We start from the raw sequence: 21,596 nt of genomic DNA, 5'->3' as shown, positions 1-21,596 counted from the left end.
GCCATTATAACTTTAAAGTACCGTTAAACAAATAGTCATAAGTTGAGGACTTCTTGTAAAAGGGCCTCCCCATCTGCCAGTCCTATTGACCTGACCTACCTGTTGGCTAACATGGAACTATGTTAACCTATATGTAAACTTGTTTGGCTGAAAACCATAGGGACTAAGTCAGACAACTGTAACTATTCAGTTCCGTATCTTTGCTCACTCATTGCTCACTTCAGCCTACCACTCTGTGATATGATCCCTTATTAAGAGACGGTAAGAGGTTTTTCCTCTTGAATTGCCTCTGTAATTTGACAATGGTGCATTTCCTCCACCGTTCCCCAATCCTCAGAAACCAATTTGCACGTAAGAAAACACAGTTTTAGAAGTAAGGTACCAAAGGTGATAAAAATCTCACTTTCAGAAATCTGCTTGGTTCATAGATAGAAGCTAGTTTCCAAGCGAAAGAAAATCTATTGTTTAGTGTTGTCAGATCCAAAAATCTTATACGTCATTCAATACGTTGTACAAATAATTCAATGAGGCGTTTCGCTCATCAGCCAAATCAATGATTTTACAACTTCAATATTCAATTGAGCAATGTTGCCTTATTTTGACTGATAACTCTATGTCCACATTCCATAATTTTCTTGGCAACAGCATAAATGCTCTGCTATATCCTTGTTCTGGGAAGTATTTTGAGATGTTCCAGTGTTGTTAGTGGTTTTCCATCTAAGGATTAACCAGATCTGGCCACGTTTAGCTTTTTTTTTTTTTTAAAGATGCTGCCTAGTTAAAAATTAATTACAAGTAAAAAAAATAATTACCAATTAATCAAAATAAATATTTTAGACCTCAATGTAAAACACAAGTTTGAAGATGTTTAATGTAACATTTTAATTAAAAATATCAGTAATAAAATATTCAATGTTCTCTTAAATCCATTAATATAACAAATTACTCTTATTTATAGAACCAATTTCAGATTACAGTCTTTATCTTCAAAATAACATTTTTTTGTAGTTTTAGACTTGCAAACAAACCTGTGACTCGAAGTTTCTCTGTACCAATTACAGTGTCATTATCATGAACAGTAAAAAGAGGTTTATCGAGATTCACAGAGTTGATCTGAAATTGTTGACCATGAAAATGTACCATATCCGGATCTAAAAAAGACAAAACATTGTAAGATGGACTTTCTTTGTTCATACCTAAGTACACTTCCTCAATGATACAATATATAGCTATATAATTGGGATGTTAAATTTGTAATCTTATGCTCAGTAACTTGTGACTAAGCCTCATTACATCGATCAATCGATACAGTGAATTACAGTGCAAAATTAGCATCTGGTTATGTTCTCTTTCCGGTTGCTTTGATCAGAAAAAGCAGAGTGTTATAAACTAAATGGAAAGAAAAATACTTTAGATATCAGCATGCAAAAAAGCATAGCTCTTTGTGAATATCCAGTATACAAAGTAAGTTAAATTAGAATTGCAGATTTGATATAATTTGAAATGCTTAATATGCAGCATCTTGTCTCTTTACACAGAATCTTTCATCCAAACAGGAATGTATTTTTAATGATGAATTTATCTATATGTAATCAGTATTTTTGTAATTTACATAAATAGGACATTAGTATCTTTCCAGCAACTAAACCACTAAAAAGATTTATAAATGAAGGCAAATTATTCATATGTTCATTTTTTGATAATGATGTAAAATTATTTTTCTTTATTTCATGTATTTGACTAGCCAGGACAATTGGCATATCTATATGAGATATCATACAAGATCATAAATATATATCAGATATTATACGGGATCATAAAAAGATACACATTCATTTCTTTGGATATAAACTTTCAAAATCCAAACTAAAGAAAAATATATTATACGTACCTACGCTTAATCTGCCTGTGACATTTCCATCACTATTGCGTGCATTCAAAGTCACATTATCAGAAGATTGTAAAAGTAAGGATGAATCCTAGGATTAAGAGAAAAATATATATATAAATGTTTAAGACATTTAGATAGACTTTACTGAAAAGTAACAAACACCTCCATTCTTTTCCAACTCTTGCAATGATATATGACATGTATCTTATATAACTTACAATGATATATGATATGATATATGGTATGGTATGGTATGATGATGATAGGATACAGTGGTGGGATTCAATTTTTTTTACCACCAGTTCTGTGGGCGTGGCTTGGTGGGCATGGCTTGGTGGGCATGGCAGGGAAAGGAAACGGTAAAATCTCCATTCCCTCCCCACTCCTGGGGGAAGGTTATTGCAAAATCCCATTCCCTCCCCACCCTACTAACCTACCTTCCAGCTCTATTTTCCCATGCAGGGCAACAAAAGAAGATCCAGATGATCAGCTGGGACTCGGGAGGCAGCAAATAGATGGGGGCGGGGCCAGTCAGAGGTGGTATTTGCAGGTTCTCCAAACTACTCAAAATTTCAGCTCCAGAACTGAATTTCAGTTCTCCAGAACTGGTCAGAACCTGCTGAATACCATCTCTGATAGGATAGGATAGGATAGGATAGGATAGGATAGGACAGGATAGGATAGGACAAGCAGGACTGTTGATTATAATTCCTTACAAGGCTTGGCTTTATTCTTTTGTGTACTATAGTTTCTCTTTTTTTAATCTTCCTATATTTCATTTCTGCATAGTTCTTGACACTATTTTAATATCCTCTACCAGGGAATTCTGAGCATTTCAATGGAGCAAGGGCATTTCCAAAATTAAGCTGAAGCCTAATGTCTGTGAAATCTACCCTTCTACTTTCCTTTGCTCCACAGGAAGAAAACAGTTTTTGCTGGGCCTAAGAAATACTCACTACCATCCTACCTTTTTGCTCTGCCTTACGGACATGGAGCAGAGGCCTTGTGGGAAGAGAAAGAATGCTGGTATCTGAATGCACATTGTGTATATCCCATTTGGATTCTTTGAGGGAGTATCCCTACTTCCATTTTACTTCTGTTACATAAGTGCCACTTCAGTCACTGCCAGTGTTTCATACCTCATGGCTCACTGTAGCAGAACGCTTGATCACAGCTCTTATTTAATCACCAAGTGTATGTTTGGATGTCGTACCAATTTTGCATCTAAATTTACTTCACCTGTCACTGTGGTTATATTAAAAAAAACACTTGCTGAATTTAATCTATATGTTCCATGCATCCAATCATTACTAAATATAAGGCCCAAATAAATCATCCCTGATTTGAATTGAATTAGGTATCTGAGATTTGGCAAAAATATAACTCCACTTGGGTTTAAAATACAGAAGTTAGTAACAAATCATTTCAATTCTAGTCCCATTGATATTTGATTTGAAAAATAGTTCACGTATCTATCATAATGGAAAAGTATCAACACGCCCATAATAGCTTAATGTTTTTGGCAAAATGGGATAAGAAGAGCAGAGTCCCTTTGAAAGGCACAATCTTGTTAAGCTTCAGCTGAAGATCTTCAAAACTTTCACTGCAATATTTTTTTGAAATACCTCTCTGCACTTTTTTTCCACGCAGATGTAGCCAGTCCAACCCATCTTAAAACTAAGATTTACAAGGCAGCCATCTGCCCTGTTGCACTGTATGACACTAAATCCTGGGCAACAACAGGGACCAAAAGCTATCTCCCTGCCATGGAAATGCGAATGCTCCATTGGATATCGGGCATCTCCCTTCTTGACCACATCACAAATGACACCACTCAACCAAATTTTGGTGTGGCACCAATTATAGAGAAGATTGACTCTACTGGTATGGACATGACCAGAGAGAAGCACCTTCCACTATGGCCAAGACTGCCTATCAACTAGAAGTCAATAGCTGGTGACCTCACAAGTGTTCAAAACAGAGATGGCAAGACACCATCAAAATATGCAAGCTGCGGGCCTGTGCCCTGGAGACGTAGCTGACTGTGCAAAGTGTGTTCAATGATCTGAAAAGCAGACTATGCACCTGTGGAAATACGCTAAGAAGAAGAAGATATAGCAAGTCTGAGGATAGTATAGGAAAACACAGCACTTTTCAAACGATTATACAAAGAATTTCAATTCTGCTGAAGCAATGTGGAAACTGCCCTGTTCCAAATTCATTTTTTAAAAATTCATTTTTAAATCTTCAGAGGGGAATATCTTGTTTTTCCACTTGCTATTCCACTTGCAATGACACTAAAAATGCCCACTGATTGCTTTCCTGGGTATGATATGCATTTTCTGCCTTTGATCCCTGGGCTTTCTTGAAAGACAGGAGAATTGGAACATCCCCTGTTGGTAAGCTTGGTCATTCCTGGGAAAGACTCAAATTACAGAATGACAGAGTTGGGACCTCAGAGGTCATCTAATCCAACCCCCTGCTCAAGCAGGAGACCCTTGCAGAATTACACAATCACAGAGTTGGAAGGAAGCTTGTCCCTCAACACTAGCAGATCTCAGCTGCATTAGGAAACAGCATTTTCTAAAAACAGTTAATTTGGATGAGAGCTTATAACCTTTAGCTTTGTGTCCATTCACTCTTACTGATAGATATACATGTACCCTAACAATGCAGAATTTAAACGTTAAGGTTTGATACATTTGATCAAAGAATACATTCTGATTTGCCTCTCCTGTATTGAGAGAGCTAATTTGAATGTTCACTTGTGTTAGCAAGATAAGCACAGGTGTGTAATGTTCCACTAGCAGAAAACCAAAAATTTAAGGTTGTGGTTAGATATGTTCAAGAAGCTGCAGACTGAGAAGATGAATGATGACTAGTTAAGTTTTACTTTGCCGCCACAAAAGAGCTCTAGGAATGATACAAAATGAAAAAAGCTATGTTACTGAATGTTGGGGTGATTGATGTCATCCAATCAATCCAAGAGTTAGCATTCTTTGTGTACATTTGTTGAAATGGAAAAAGAAATTACAGAACTGAATATTGCTGGAACAGTGCCAGAATCAGCAGGAAAAAACATCAGATCTGTGCTGTACTTCAAAGTAAACACCCTGAAGTATTTTCAGTCATGTGATATGTATTGCTGCTTTAAATCAAATATCTGCTTCAATTTCAAAGCAAAACTGCTTTGTAGGGCCGATTTTATTGAAATTCTATCAAATCAAAACAGGCTCTGCATAACTCTAGTAAATATGAGGGGGGTTTTTTTCAGACAAACCACAGCACATTTCTATGTGTATTAACTCAGAAATAAACCTTGTTAAAATCCGTGGGATTTGTCTCCAAATAGCTGTGCATAACATCGTATTGTTACCTTTCTGGAGTGAATTTCTTTGACATATAATGGATATAAAAATTCAGATTCTCCTTCCAGACGAAGCCCATCACTATTAACCTGTAGGTATCCCATTCCAGCCTGCAAATGCAAAACACATTTTAAATATTAGTTGTGTAAGTCATTGTCAAATTCTTTTCAAAGATGCCACATTGATCTGTTTCCAAATACTGTTAAGGTTTATTCAAGACAGACATCCCTGATGAAAAAGAAATTCAGAAGATAAATATATTATGGATGGGAGAAAGGTGGTCATAAAAACATCTTTTCACGCAAGGTTTTGATAAGAGCCATCTGCAAGCATGCCCAACCAAGAAGAATTACACTTTAAAAAGATGCTGTACATAAGGACTTCTCCAGTCCAGATACCAGCAATGTGTACATAAGTCCTCTTCAAAAAGCTGTAATTCAAAGAAACAAAATAAGTTGCATGACAGCAAAGCTAGAAATTGTCCATTTGCTCCTCTTCTCCTTTTGGAGTAACCATACATTATTATTTGAAATGATGCCATATATTCATCATTGTTGGCATGCAACTAAATCTACATGGTATCTCTTACATTTAGGATTTAGATATTTGAGTACTTCATTAGTAGCAATTCATTAGATGCAACATCTCAGCAATGGACTCAGAAATGACAAAGTCACATAAGAATTAAAGAATAAATTTCAAATGATACCAGTCAATGAACACAATTCAAAGAATGTTAACACTTCATTAAGTAGGGCTTACCCTAAAGTATATTTAAGACTGCAGCCTCTGGCTGAGATTACATACTATACTAAGTGATGGTTTCTTTAATACGGGTTAACAACTCAAAATTATTGACTATGAGCAATACAGTGATTTTGAAAAGTACACAGCTGGGGGAGGTTCATACATGAGACTAAAATAAAAGTAAAAAACACAAAGACTTGATGTGATATACAAACTCAGCTACTGAAATAAGATAAAAGCAGGGGGAAATATCACATTTGTTGCAAATAACTACAGGTGAAACTCAAAAAATTAGAATATCGTGCAAAAGTTCATTTATTTCAGTAATGCAATTTAAAAGGTGAAACTAATATATGAGATAGACTCATTACGTGCAAAGCAAGATAGTTCAAGCCGTGATTTGTCATAATTTTGATGATGGCTTACAGCTCATGAAAACCCCAAATCCACAATCTCAGAAAATTAGAATATTACATGCAATCAATAAAACAAGAATTGTACATAGAACAATATCAGACCTCTGAAAAGTATAAGCATGCATGTGTACTCAGTACTTGGTTTGGGCCCCTTTTGCAGCAATTACTGTCTCAATGTGGCGTGGCATGGAAGCTATCAGCCTGTGGCACTGCTGAGGTGTTATGGAAGATCAGGATGCTTCAATAGCAGTCTTCAGCTCTTCTGCATTGTTCGGTTTCATGTCTCTCATCTTTCTCTTGGCAATGCCCCATAGATTCTCTATGGGGTTCAGGTCAGGCGAGTTTGCTGGCCAATCAAGCACAGTAATCCCATGGTCATTGAACCAGGTTTTGGTGCTTTTGGCAGTGTGGGCAGGTGCCAAGTTCTGCTGGAAAATGAAGTCAGCATCCCCATAGAGCTCGTCTGCTGAAGGAAGCATGAAGTGCTCCAAAATCTCCTGGTAGATGGTTGCATTGACCCTCGACTTAATGAAGCACAGTGGACCAACACCAGCAGACGACTTGGCTCCCCAAATCAACACAGACTGTGGAAATTTCACACTGGATCTTCAAGCATCTTGCAGTGTGTGCCTCTCCATTCTTCCTCCAGACTCTGGGTCCTTGGTTTCCAAATGAGATGCAAAAGTTGTTCTCATCAGAAAAGAGGACTTTGGACCACTGAGCAACAGACCAGGTCTGTTTAGCCCAGGTAAGATGCTTCTGACATTGTTTGTTGTTCAGGAGTGGCTTGACAAGAGGAATACGACATTTGAAGCCCATTTCCAGGATCCGTCTATGTGTGGTGGCTCTTGATGCACTGACTCCAGCCTCAGTCCACTCCTTGTGAAAGTCCCCAACACTTTTGAATGGCCTTTTCCTGACAATCCTCTCCAGGCTGCGGTCATCCCTGCTGCTTGTGCACCTTTTTCTTCCACACTTTTCCCTTCCACATAACTTTCTATTAATGTGCTTTGATACAGCACTTTGGGAACATCCAACTTCTTTTGCAATTACCTTTTGAGGCTTTCCTTCCTTATGGAGGGTGTCAATGATGGTTTTCTGCACAACTGTCAGGTCAGGAGTCTTTCCCATGATTGTGAGTCCTACTGAACCAGACTGTGAGACCATTTAAAGGCTCAGGAACCATTTGTGGGTGTTATGGCTTAATTAGCTGATTAGAGTGGGACACTTTGAGCCTCGAATATTGAACCTTTTCACAATCTTCTAATTTTCTGAGATTGTGGATTTGGGGTTTTCATGAGCTGTAAGCCATAATCATCTCAATTATGACACATCATGGCTTGAACTATCTTGCTTTGCATGTAATGAGTCTATCTCATATATTAGGTTCACCTTTTAAGTTGCATTACTGAAATAAATGAACTTTTGCACGATATTCTAATTTTCCGAGTTTCACCTGTATGTCAACTACGTAACTACGGTATTGTATTTTTGTTGATTTTTCCCAGGATCTGAAAATTATTTCCAAAACTCCTCTAGGGTAAATAGATTGAAGGATTTTTTACAGAGCAGAGAATACCTTAGATGCAACAGTAAGAATATAAGCAAAAGCAACAGCAAAAACACAATTAAAGGGAAAAAAACACTTACTGATGAAAACCACATTACTTTAAGAATCCAAATTGTCAGAGCAAGATTCACAACTAGAATGATGATCAAGAGGAGGAGAAATAAATAAAGGCAGCGTTTTCTCCAGCCATAAATGCCAACATTGTAGGTATACTGAGGATCTGGTCTCCGTATGTCAGTACCTGGTGTTGCTGAAATATACTCTTCACGTACCATCTGCTACAGAAAAAAAAAATGGACACAGTTAACAAAAAATAAATAATTCAAACAGGGCATGCTACTTCAGGTTTGAAAATTGGACAACTAATAATTAAAAGTAGATTTCTAAGAGCTAAGAATTTAGCACACTATGTTGCGCTGATGACCAACACCAAACAAAATAGTGAGACATTGCTGATTAATAAAAAAAACATTAATTATCATTTCATTTAATAATTGTTATCTTAGTCTACGAGCAATCAAATATTGAAAATAAGGTATTTAAGGGCAAAGATATTTTTTTTATAAATAATTCATGCTGGCATGAATTAAAAAGCAACAAAAACCTGTTGAAAGGTAGGTAAAGTTTCATTTGAGTCTGGCTACAGATTGTCCTCACATTATGACCCAAACTGGGACCCACAACTCTGTTGCTAAGCAATGTGGTGGAAATGTCATGTGACTGCTCTGCTTAGCACTGGCCATTCCAGCAATCCCAGTTGCTGTAATTCAGTGAATCCCACACAACTGTTAACATGCACCCATTGAAATGCAAGCCATTCTTGGAAAAAGTAAGGGACTGCTTCTGCTTCAACTCCTTCCATCCACATCTCTCCCCCATCTCTGTTCTTTTTGCCACCCGCCTACCTGCTGCTGCCAACTACCCCCATACCTGACCCAGCCCACTGCATCACACCACTATTGTACTGGCCAGAGACTTTTTTTTTTTTGCATTGGTTTCTCTCAGGGACCATCTGGGGCCTCCTTTCTCACACTGGGTAGGTCCTTCTTTTGTGCACCAAACAGGACCTTCTTTCACTAAAGAAGGACCCAACCAAAATGCAAAAGATGGTTGGTGGGTGAAAGTGTGTGGTACAAAAGGAAGACTCTGGGTGGGGCACAGAGGTCCTGGCTGGTACTCGAAAAGAGGCCCTAGATAGCATATGAGAGAAGCTCTAGCTGGGGGTCTATAACTATTTGCCACAGCCAACTCACCACGGCCAACTTGCCACAGCCAACTCACCATGGCTAACTTGCCACAGCCAACTTGCCATGGCCAACTCATCACTGCTAACTCAACACAGCCAACTTGCCATGGCCAACTCACCACGGCTAACTCGCCACAGCCAACTTGCCATGGCCAACTCACCACGGCTAACTCGCCACAGCCAATTTGCCATGGCCAACTCACCACAGCTAACTTACCACAGCCAACTTGCCATGGCCAAACTCATCACGGCTAACTCAACACAGCCAACTTGCCATGGCCAACTCACCATGGCTAACTCACCACAGCCAACTTGCCATAGCCAACTCATCACTGCTAACTCAACACAGCCAACTTGCCATGGCCAACTCACCATGGCTAACTCGCCACAGCCAAGTTGCCATGGCCAACTCACCATGGCTAACTCGCCACAGCCAATTTGCCATGGCCAACTCACCACGGCTAACTCACCACAGCCAACTCACCACAGCTAACTCACCACAGCCAACTTGCCATGGCCAACTCACCACGACTAACTCACCACATCCACGGCCAACTCGTTGCAGGAAAACTTGCCATGGCCATCTTACCACAGGACAACTTGCTGTAGGACAATAGTTATACTAATACCAAAGAAATGGTGGAATAGAATCATTAAAGAAAGGATGCCAAAGGAGAGACAGAATGAAATGTGAATGGCAAACATTAGAATAATTTTTATTTATTTTAAATAATTAAATAGAATTGTTAAATTGTCCCGCAGCGAGTTGGCATTGGTGAGTTGTCCTGCAACGAGTTGGCCATGATGAGTTGGCCGCAGCAACTTGGCTGGGACAAGTTGTCCCATTCCCTCCAACTGGCATTCAAGAGAAGGCCTTTGGCAGTACCATTGCAAAAGAAGATGGCGTGAGAAAACATCCCATCCAGTACAGTAGCAGTGCACACCTTGCTATGTGCAGTGGCAGACAGAGCCAGGTGATGAGAGAAGTTGGTGGCAGCAAGTAGGTGAGCAGCCAAAAGATCGTCGTAAGTGTGGGTAGGTCAGAGTGAGCCCAAATTTGTTTATGTAACCATGGGCACTATAATAGCTAGAATTTCAAGGACCAGTCATTAAGTTGTTCAATGTTGTCATAACTTCAAATGGTTGCCAAACAAATGGATGTTAAGCAAGGACTGCCTGCACAGGCACAGCTTTTAAAAGTTTGTGAAGTACAATATTTATTCTCTTATTTCTGTTATACATTTTCATTACAATACTAAATGTGACAATCTAGCTCTTCTGAAACATCCATAATGCTGGGAGAGATGGAAGGAAAGAGAAGAGGATTATCTACAACAGGGGTGTCAAAGTTGTGCCATCACGGCGCCGTCATGTGACATATCATGACTTTTTCCTCCTTCACTAAACTGGGCCTGGGCGTGGCCAGCGCATGATGCATCTGGCCCACGAGCCATGAGTTTAACATTTCTGATCTACAGCAAGCGGGATGGACTCAATTATAGCTGTAATGGGAGCACCAATGGAGGACCTGAAGGGACAATTTGGGGACAGATCATCCTGGAGAAAAATCTATTGATCTAATCACCAAGATGCCAATACCAACTTGATGGCAAATAACCAATCAATGATCCATCACATCCATATATGGATGGCGAACCTTTTCGTTGTGGTGTGCTGAAAGCGCGCATGCACTAGCACCCACAATACAATGCACCCTGCCCCCCCGTGCATGCACGCGCAACAACCCCCCTTACCTACACTGCGCATGAGTGTCTCCCAGCTGATTTTTGGCCCATTTGAGGCCGTTTTCGCCCTCCCGGAGGGTCAAGGGAAACCTCCGCAGCCTCAGAGGGCCTTCTGGAAATACCGGAAGTGATGAAATGGGCCTGTTTTTCAGCATCCAAAGGCTGCAGAGGCTTCCCTCGAGCCCCTGTGAGGGCAAAAACAGCCTCAAATAGGCTGAAAATCAGCTGGGAGGCACGCACATGCACAGGTAAGTTTGGCTGGGGCTCGCGTGCCCGCACAAATGGCTCTGCATGACACCTGTGGCACGTGTGCCACAGGTTCGCCATCGCGGCTCTAGGTAAAACACTAGGGCCACCAGTATACATACAGTATATCTGAATTGAGCATCTACCATATTTGGTGGCCAGGCATATTCAAGAATTATACATCATAAACTTATTGGGGCTGACTGGAATAAGTAGTTGGCCTTCCTAAGACCCGACAGATGCAATATTAGGTACAAACGATAAGGAGTCAGAGAGTCTTGCTGGCATCAAGAGAAGAACCCACAGATATACTGCAGCCCTAAGTACTGCAGACCCAGTCCTAGATATTCAATTGACCTTTTACTGACAGTTGTCCAAACAAAAATAAGTTATGGGGTAGCATTTTTAAAAGTAAACTATTAGAAAAAAAACTAAATTATAAGTTACTTCCTTATTATCCCAGTTGGTTCAAGATGAATTTATGGAAATCTGGAGGGTGCCGCATGAAGGGAAAGTTCTTTAGATTATTCCTAATAACTGCAGGAATTGTGATCCACTATTGAGAATAAGTTTCCTTAAATTATAATATTAAAGGGCAACAAGTATTTGTGGGACTAAAACATAACTAATGCATCATGCAAGCTGGTTAACATGATAAATAATATTCAGTCTCCGTGAAAAGAAACATGATTATACACCCAGGCCCTTATATGGCAGAAGTATCCATTATTAAGTAACATGATCATTTTGTTCCCATAAAAGATCAGCCTTGCAGTTGGACCATGGAAAAAAACTGGAAACCAGCAAAGAAAAAATGCAGCTCATTGCATTAAAAGCACAGTATTTCCCCACAAAGGAATAACATCTGTAATTTTGAAATTGCTATTTATTTCACTGCACATATGCAATGCCAAAGACACAAAGTTAGAGTCAGATGTTGCCACATTTACACAGTTGCTATAATCTAAACTACAAAAATTACTTGTGTATTGTGTTTCAAGTTGATATAATAACAATCTAATGGTAGAAAAAAGGCAGAACTGCAAGAATTATCTTCTTTTTAAAAAAAAAAAAAAAAAGCCTATTAATCCTTTACATTAATTGTTTCATAATTTATAAACACCTATGCAAATAAAGTTTCCTTAAAAGACTTACCTTGGAAGATTTAAAAAACACCGGCAGAAATTGCAGATCTAACTCAGATCAAATGCCTTCAGCCTGACAATGAATTTCTACACTTGTACCCACAGTGGAAAATATTTTAGGCGTGGCTGAACTTGTTTACATGTTTGGTCACATTTCACATTCCACCCCCTTTCACTAGCGGCACAGACAGGGCTAATTTTACTCTATGACAAACTAGCTGGTGCTGCACTAATGCTTTAGGAGGTGAAAGGCTGGATATAATTTGTATTTTCAAAATAGCATACACTTCTTATTAGAATGTTACTCACACTACCCTGAAGAGGGAGGGAAAAATCCCTATTTTTTAAAAAAGAAAGAAAACACTTAATTTTGCTCATATTCAGTTTATTGAAATAAAAGTTCAGAGATTGTTGTATACGTACAATAGCAGCATGTAACTTTTGAGGAAACAGAAACATGCAATTGATCTAGAACAGGACTGTCAAACTCCTGGCCCATGGGCCAGATGTGTCACATGCTGGTCATGCCCGGTTTAGTGAAGGAGAAAAAAGTCCTGATGAGTCACGTGATGCCGCCATGACAACGTGAGTTTGACACCCCTGATCAATAAGTATATGCTTACCCCAAAATAGGTAAAAAACAAGGCTAAGAAATAGGTAAGCTCTGGAGAAAAGCTATATCTGATTTAACTGAAATATATATTGAAAGCAATTATGTTACAACCATTATTTCATAATTTTCCTGTTCCGTTAAATTAAGATTTATTAATAGTGAGAAACCTTCTCAATTTGGAGCAATGTACAAATGGCTGGGCTAGGGGTTGCAAAGATTTATTTATTGAACAAACTCATGCAATCTTTATTTGGAAGGCTCACAAGAGTTATATAAAGCATTAAAACACAATAAAAATGAATGAATGAATGAATGAATGATTGAAGGAAGGAAGGAAGGAAGGAAGGAAGGAAGGAAGGAAGGAAGGAAGGAAGGAAGGAAGGTGTATACAACTATCAATATCCAAGTACAAATTTTCTCTTCACTCACAAACACATGGAGTACATACACAGAGAGACAAAATTATCTTAGCTTTCTTCCCTCCTACTCCAGGAGTGGGAATCTTTCAGTGGCAAGCCAGGATATCCATTTTGGGTGGTGGCTGAGGCTGTAATAATTTGGTAGATAATATAAAGTGGATAAAACCAAGATTTTCTGTGGGTTTTGCCTGGAAAGGCTATTGGGGGTGGGGGTGAAGTTTGTGAGTTTTTCTATGAGCCAATACTACAAAGTTTTTCACACTGTGAATCACACCTCAAAATGTCAGGTTACTAAGTCTAATCTTTAGCAATAACTATAATAAAAATAGCTTCAGGGGCTGCAAAAACAGATTTCAGCATTTTTAAGAAGGACATTGGAAACGCAAGAATCATTCCTTCTCAACAATTTATTGGCTTTCTCCTCCCATTAGCAGCAGGCAAATTATACTGTGATTTGCTCCAACAGTTGGTAAGCTGACTGATGCAAACTCTTTTCTGCTATTAATGATACGCTACAAAGAAGATTTATTCCTGCCAATTTTATTATCTTTTTGTTTATATATTTCTAATTGTTGGCAACTGAACAGGGTGCACCTTCAGATCTTCCAAGTGGCATATTGTATTGCCATATGAAAGAATCTAGGCCTATAAATATATCCCAAATTACAGAAGAACAATAAGTCTCAACAAATGTCTTTCAACAGTACAGACATTCTTTGAATTACAACCAGTAATGAGATTCAAATAATTTAATAACCGGTTCACCCAGGGTTAGATTGGCTGTCGTAGGAGGCAAGGCCCATCCATGTCCTCCAGCTCTGCCGCACATGCAGGATGAGCCTCCCGCAATGGCCAACCTCACCCTGGGCAAACCGGTTGTTAAATTAACACACACACACCTGCTATCAAAGTGGATCGTGGGCGCTGTGCTGCCATGGAGAAATGGACAACAAAGTGGTGGGCATGATGGAAGGAGGAGGAGGAGCAGGGAGAAGAAAGAGGGAAAGGGGCCTTCCCCTTCCCGCATGCTGGCTGCTCCGTTGCCCGTTTCTCCATTGCAGCGCCCACGATCCACTTTGATAGCCGGGATGGGTGGGTTGGTAGGTAATTTAGAAACCGGTTCGCTCGAACCAGTGCAAACCATCTGAATCCCACCACTGATTATGACCAGTTGTTTAGTGACCATTTGAACAAAGTGATTTACAACCTGTCCTCACAATTAAAAGTGTTGCAGTGTCCCCAGGATTGCATGACAGCGATTAGGGCATCTGGCAACTCTTGCACATTTACAATGGATGCAACATCCAGCAGTCCTATGATTGCTATTTGGAGCCTTTCCAGCTGGTTTCTGACAAGCACATTCAACGGGAAAGTGAGGAAAAAAGGTTACAGGCTGCAGTTCACATGATGCCTTACTTAACAACCATGACGATTTGTTTAACCACCATGGCAAAAAAGGTTGTAAAATTGGATGCAATCATGTGTGATGCCTCGGTTTATGACTACAACTGCTTAATAATGTCAAAGTTGAACCGCTTTTGAAATGTTTAGGTCTTATCGTTATTCAACTTGTCAAAGAATGCAGGGTCATAAGATTTTTGTGGAATTTAAATCGCTGAGAGTAATGGGGTATTTACATTTTTAAATTGCATAGAGATTATTGTATGGTTGGTTGTGTTTAGTTCAATTTTTTTCTTTTAGTGGTGTTTGTCCAGTTTTACTTTGTGGAAGAGCACCTCATTTCGTTGCACCCGCTAGCGAGTGTAATGACAAATAAATTCTTATGTCTTATGTCAAAGAACTGGGGGGGGGGGGGGTTGGAGGGAAAGGGAGAAAGAATGCAGAGACGGACCATGAGAGCCAAGAACCCACCAAGGCCACTGATGCAGGTGTCTGACCGAACAGTTCTCAAAACAAAAGGATGATTCATAATTGGACAATGTGACCAACCAAGGGTAGGGAGAAAGAGAAACTATTGTTTAACTATACATGCATTGTGCAGGGAAAAAACCAGAGTTGGTTTTGATTCTTCAGTACCAAAATGGGATCTCCAAAAAAGTTTGCTTTTGGGATTTCAAAGTTTCTGAGAGTGTGTTCTTTTCTTGGGTTTGCTAGTCAGACCCTCGACAAATAATTGAGGTCTGGGAAATGGGCACCTTGTCAGTCAACTGGAGTGCTGATTTACCACCCGCTTACTAGGAGCCAAAGTGACGAGAACCAGGAAACAACAACTAATGACTTAATATTGGGTTGTTAACACCCTAACAATTAAAAGCCACACACAACCAAGCACCATACAAATACAATGTGTAGATCAGCCCAGTTTGGAGAGAGAGAAGTTCCCTAAGGATGGGTTCCAACATGAGCCAGAAAGCTTGGAAGAAGAATAAACCTTTGGTCCCTGAAATTAGATCCTGAAACACTGCTTAATAATGAATTTTCCAGTTCCTATCATGGTTATAGATCAAGGGCTACCGGTAATTAAACTGAATTTTTAAAATCTCCACTTCAGAGAAGAGTCAGCACAATATTATGTTATACTGGAAATAAAAAGCAATGTTAAATGAAAAACTGACTTGCACTCAATAAATAACTAATTTTATTCGAAAGGAATAGACTAATAAAAGTTAGCCAGTCTCTCCATTCTATGCCAGTGACCCAAACTTTATATATTTGGAAATCCTGCAAAGAGAAGGAATTTAAAGTACACTTTTTAATCACGTTGACAATTGACAAAAATAAAGAAGAAAGCTTAGGGTTTGGCTAAATGAGTTTTGGATAACTGGAAAACTTGCTCAGTATTTTATGAGCTTTAGTCTTGCCCTAATATGGATATTAAAAAGGTCTGTTATATTTCTGCTAAGTAACACATTGGCGTCTCCTAGATTAACAATCTGAATTGCCTAGCCAATTTATACAGTAGTATTTTTGTTTAGTGACATAGTTGTAGTTATCTCACAAAATTTATTTTCTATAATAAAAAACAAAATCAGAGTACAGATTCATATTCAAATGCCCACATATTTTCATCTGAAGAAAAATGGTGAAAGGTAGTGTTGAAATGAAAGATGTCACAAATCTACATGTATGTCAATATTATGAAAAAAGTTGAAAAGAGGAAAATGCAATAAAACACAGCGAATGCAAGGAAACACAAGTGCAAGTGCAGCTTGTGGGGAAAAAAACCTCCAAGACTCCTATTCTTCTGACCCACAATTTAAAAAGGTGAAAACAGAAAGCCGGTCCTGATGCATTTAATTTCCCTTTCTTTGGGAATAGTGGGAAAGAAAAATAAAAGCAAAGTCACTATAAATGGACAAATTAAAAATAAAAATAAAAACTGCACTCCACTTTTTACTCTCCTGGTATTAGAGGTGAAGCAGAGACAAAAGTGATTCCTCTACAAAATGTCTTCATTTCTACTTTGCTCCCCAAGTGCCCAAGAGTGATCAAACTGTGGCTTCTTTTTCGTAGTTCCACCTTCCATTTAGTAGCCTTTGGAACTGACTAAAAGGAATATCACTAAAATTGGATATTGTGGTGTTGGGAGTAGATTTTTGAGAGTCTTTTGGGCTGCAAGGAGATTAAATCAGTCAGTCCTGAAGGAAATCAGCCTTGACTGTTCTTTGGAAGGACAGATATTGAAGCTGACATTCTTTGGCCACCTAATGAGGATAGAAGACTCATTGCAAAAGATCCTGATGTTGGAAAAGATTGAAGGCAAAAGGAGAAGATAGATTAACAGAGTTGGAAGGGACCTTGTAGGTCATCTAGTTCAACCTCCTCACCCAAACAGGGGACCCTACACTATTTCTGACAAATGGCAGTCCAACCTCTTCTTGAAAGTCTCAAGTGATGGTGCTCCCACAACTTCCGAGGGCAAGCTGTTCCATTGGTTGATTGTTCTCACTGTCAGAAAATTTCTCCTTATTTCTAGGTTGAATCTCTCCTTGATCCGTTTCCACCCATTATTCCTTGTCTGGCCTTCGGGTGCCGTGGAAAATAGCTTGATCCCCTCCTCTCTTTGGCAGCCCCTCAAATATTGGAACCAGCGGAGGAGATGGTTAGATAGTGTACCAGGAGATGCAGTGGACATGAATTGGGGAGACTTCTGGAGACAATGGAAGACAGGGAGGCCTGGCATGTTGTGTGGTCCATGGAGTTGTGAAAAGTTAGACACAGCTTAGTGACTGAACAATAGCAATAAAATTGGGTAGCAAATTGGGGTAGAGCAGTAGCCCCAACCTTTTGCGTTCCATGGAGAGAAATTTTTCCGTGAACCGGAGTGGGTGTGTTTTCACATGCTGCCTGCATCCTGAGGATGGAACTTCGCTTGTTTGCAGGGCCCAGTTTCTGGCATGCCGCATCTCTGTACCAATCCATAGACCAGGCGTTGGGTAGAGCATGAAAACTGCAGCCCGGTGCATTTTCTATAGATTCAGATTGCAGTGAAGAAATTTAGTAGCAAATCAACAAGTTAATCTAGCACGATTTTTCACCTTTGTCTTTTAAACTTGTCAGCCACCAAAGACTGAGACTTTCAGTCATGTCTTTTAGAAACCGTGTGTGTGCATGTGTGTGTGTGTGTGTGTGTCATTAAAGTCCCCTGGAACAATTCATCATGTCACGATTATGACATTATTGTAACATCTGCCATCCAAATAATTTTTAATAGGGGTACTTCCTAAGCATAGCCACCTCTACCATAATAGTACAAAAAACTAGTGTCAAAGGTGCTTTTTTTTCCTTTCAAAAATCAACTGGACTGTTTTTTGAGGACGAAGAAGCTATAATTGGATGGTGAGCTTAAGTTCCTTCAACATGTACCATTGATATAGTAATAGTAATAGCACTAGACTGATATATCCCTTCAGAGTACTTTACAGCCCTCTCTAAGTGGTTTACAGCAGAGGTCTCCAACCTTGGCAACTTTAAGACTTGTGGACTTCAACTCCCAGAATTCTCAGCCAGCTTTGCTGGCTGAGAAATTCTGGGAGTTGAAGTCCACAAGTCTTAAAGTTGCCAAGGTTGGAGACCTCTGGTTTACAGAATCAACATGTGCCTTCATTTTACCAACCTTGGAAGTATGGGAAGGCTGAGTCAATCTTCAGCCGGTCAGGATCAAACTCCTGGCAGTGCGTATGAGTTAGCCTGCAATATTGCATTCTAATCACTGTGCCACCGCAGCTCCAGATACAAGAATATCATTCAATAGATAAAGAAGTGCTATTTCACATTGTTGCTATAGATTGAATAGCAGATTGCAGCCTCTGAAATATAATTCACAATCTGGCAGATATGATTTTGGTCGCATACTGCCCACTCCTCACTTCCTGCTGAACAAGACAATGTGTTAGATGTTTTAAGACAAAAAGTGGCATTTGGCTGCAGTTTCAGAGAAGGGCTCCCATCTTCCTAACAGCCTCTCAAGAAAACTCCAGAACGTACAAAACAGTCCCTTATTTAAACCAGTAAACTATAAACGCAATTCAAAGCTATCTTGTTATTAACTGCAATGTATGGTTACATTTTGACTTGGGGCTTAATATTTATTTATTTAATTTGTTTGCCACCCTTGTCACTGAGAGGTGATCAGCTAGATATACATACATACATACATACATACATACATACATACATACATACCTTCTTAGGAAGCAACTTAGAAATGATTTTCCCTTGTCTTCTTCCTGTTTTTTCTCAATCTAGTTCACAGCCCTGGCATTTAATCTATCATTCAAGTTGTAATCATGTCTGTGTTTGCTTAATATTTTCAAGATCAGTTTTGTAATCATGTCTGTGTTTGCTTAATATTTTCAAGATCAGTTACTGTTAGGAATAACATAGGTTACCTAACGTAGTTTGGGTAAAATAATATATATAGACTATGATAGTGAGTTTAAGTGTGTGTCACTTTAACTGTAAAGCATGTAATTTTGGGTGCGGCTGTAAATTGCCATAAGAGGAGCAAGAGAACTTGATTGATTGCTGGCTTACTGGATTGCTTGCTGACGATGATGGATTGTTAACTGCTCGTTCTCTGCTGTTGCTGAAGGAAGAAAGGAGGTTTTATTTCTTCATAACTCTAACTGCGAAGAAATATATTACAGGACTGATATTGTAAGTTTAACGACCTCTTTTTCGACACTGGACTTTGCAACTGATTAATCCCGGACGGACTGAACTAGTGTATGATATATGGACTGTTTGACTATGCTATAACTATTACTGGAATAAACTATTTAACTAGCACATTGTATCTGTTTTACTGAGTGTAAACTACAACGTTTATCTCACATATTTGCCTGCCTGCCTGACTGCCGTGCAGGTTCTGCTAGGGTGTATATCCCTAAAAGTTACCATTTGCTCTTGTCATTTGAACATAAGCATACATTCCTTGAAATGTGAAAAGTAATGGGCATTGCTGATCACAGCACAATTGTTGCATGATATTTTTTAAGGAGATGAGAAGGCTTGGCCTAAGAGAACTGGCCACAGAATTGACCAACAGGTTTGCTGGAAGATGATTTGTTAAATGAGGAGCAGAATCATTTTAACTTTTGGAGCTCTTGGGAAGAAAGGAATACAAATGTAGCAGAGATGCAAATATTTTTGATACTGAACAAAGTTGTACATACCACTTTAATGAAGGATAAGTGCAAAGACTGGAAATGAGTTGGAGGACATCAATGTTCCCAAAATCTGGAACCAGTTTTTGGGGGTTGAAGAGCAGTCAGGAATAGAGAAGATCGACCTGGAGAGGTGGGGCATCTACAATCTATCGCTTGGTAAGGCCACACCTGGAATAATGTATCCAGTTTTGGTCACCACATTACAACAACAACAAAAAAAGGTGTTGGGACTTTGGAAAAACTGCAAAGAAGAGCAACTAAGATGATTAAAGGCCTGGAGAATAAAACATATGAAGAACAGTTGCAGGATTTGGGTTTGTCTAGTCTACAGAAAAGAAGGACTGGGGGGGGGGGGATGTGATAGCAGGATCCCAGTATTTGAGAGGTTGCCCCAAAGAGGAGGGGGAGGGGTTTCAATCTATTTACAAAAGCACCTGTAGGCAGGACAAGAAACTAAAGCACCTGTGGGCAGGACAATGGAGGAAACCAGACACAACCTGGAACTAAGGAGAAACTTCCTAACAGTGAAGTTTCAGTTAACCAGGGGAACAGCTTGCCTTGAGAAGTTATGGGTGCTTCACCACTGGAGATTTTTAGGAAGAGATTAGACAGTCACTTGTATAGGATCTCCTGCTTCAGCAGGGGGCTTGATTAGAAAGACCACCGAAGTCTCCTCCACTTCTATCTGATTGATTGATTGGTTGGTGCCTCCAGAGGTACAGCATTAGATATTAACTCTCCTAAATCCCACCGCGTCCTCAACCAGGAACCCACGACTCTCTCCGCTCTCCTGCAACCCTAAAACTCCGAGCAAGCCCCATTAGTGTGTATTTACTGATTCTGAGCAAGCTACACTAGTATTTACTCCTCGGTAAGTCCGCGAGGAAAGTCAAACGTGGCAGAAAAAGACCGGCCTTTACCTGCTCTTCCCACGAGCGTCTTTCCCAGGGGGCTGAACGTAGGTGAGCGGAGTCATCGCATCTCCCTTCTTCGCCGGGCGAGATTGTCGTGCGCGCCCAGGATCACCAGCCTTCCTTCCCTCGCAGCTCGAACGAGCTCGTCCAGCAACAACCGCGGCTTTTTCCTCTGGTCGGCGCAGCTTCGTACATCGGGTGGGAGGGAAACGCCCCTTCAGCGCCCGCTATTCACCGCTGGAGAAACCGCAGGCGCCCGTTCCTCTATGCTCCGCTGTTCCTTTAGCCAGCAGAATCCGGACGCTTCGCTGCGCGCAAATCGCGCGTCTTGCTTGCCTGCCTGCTTGCCTGCAAAAACAGAAGCGCTGCTCGTAGTTTAGCCAACGCAGCCAGCGGCTCTGAAGAAAAGTCACCTCTTCCCTTAAACAATCCCAAAGGTGCTTTTTCAAAAGGCAACTGGATTTTGTTTTTCGCTGAAGACGTTTCGCTTCGCATCCAAGAAGCTTCTTCAGTTCTGGCTCAGAAGAAGCTTCTTCTGAAAAAACAAAACCCAATTGCCTTTTGAAAAAGCACCTTTGGGACAACCAGGACCTGGATGACTGAGAATCTCCATAGACATGTCCCTTAATAGGACGCTCGCACGT

General features: G+C 39.9%; 1 protein-coding gene across 3 annotated transcripts in view; it reads right to left on the bottom strand.

Annotated features, from left to right (window-relative positions):
• The window catches only part of SGCG (sarcoglycan gamma), a 28,239-nt gene extending 7,126 nt beyond the window's left edge, over positions 1 to 21,113 (bottom strand). The window contains exons 1-5 of one of the 3 annotated variants that reach the window (XM_026674989.2): positions 20,959 to 21,113; positions 8,073 to 8,270; positions 5,268 to 5,369; positions 1,892 to 1,979; positions 1,029 to 1,151 (exon numbers count right to left, since the gene is read on the bottom strand). In XM_026674989.2, the coding sequence (XP_026530774.1) occupies positions 1,029 to 1,151; positions 1,892 to 1,979; positions 5,268 to 5,369; positions 8,073 to 8,267 (508 nt within the window). In that variant the 5' untranslated portion in view covers positions 8,268 to 8,270; positions 20,959 to 21,113. Of the gene's footprint in view, positions 1 to 1,028; positions 1,152 to 1,891; positions 1,980 to 5,267; positions 5,370 to 8,072; positions 8,271 to 12,384; positions 12,525 to 20,958 lie in introns of those variants that run through there. The other 2 variants (XM_026674987.2, XM_026674990.2) reach the window with 2 other exon arrangements.
• Between the last annotated feature and the right edge of the window lie 483 nt (positions 21,114 to 21,596).

This window comes from Notechis scutatus, chromosome 5 (assembly GCF_049901735.1).
Source record: "Notechis scutatus isolate UNSWTSFEM ecotype Mainland chromosome 5, rNotScu1.2, whole genome shotgun sequence".
NCBI lineage: Eukaryota > Metazoa > Chordata > Lepidosauria > Squamata > Elapidae > Notechis > Notechis scutatus.
Note: the sequence above shows the minus strand (reverse complement) of the source record. Positions and strands in the feature narration are given on the sequence as shown.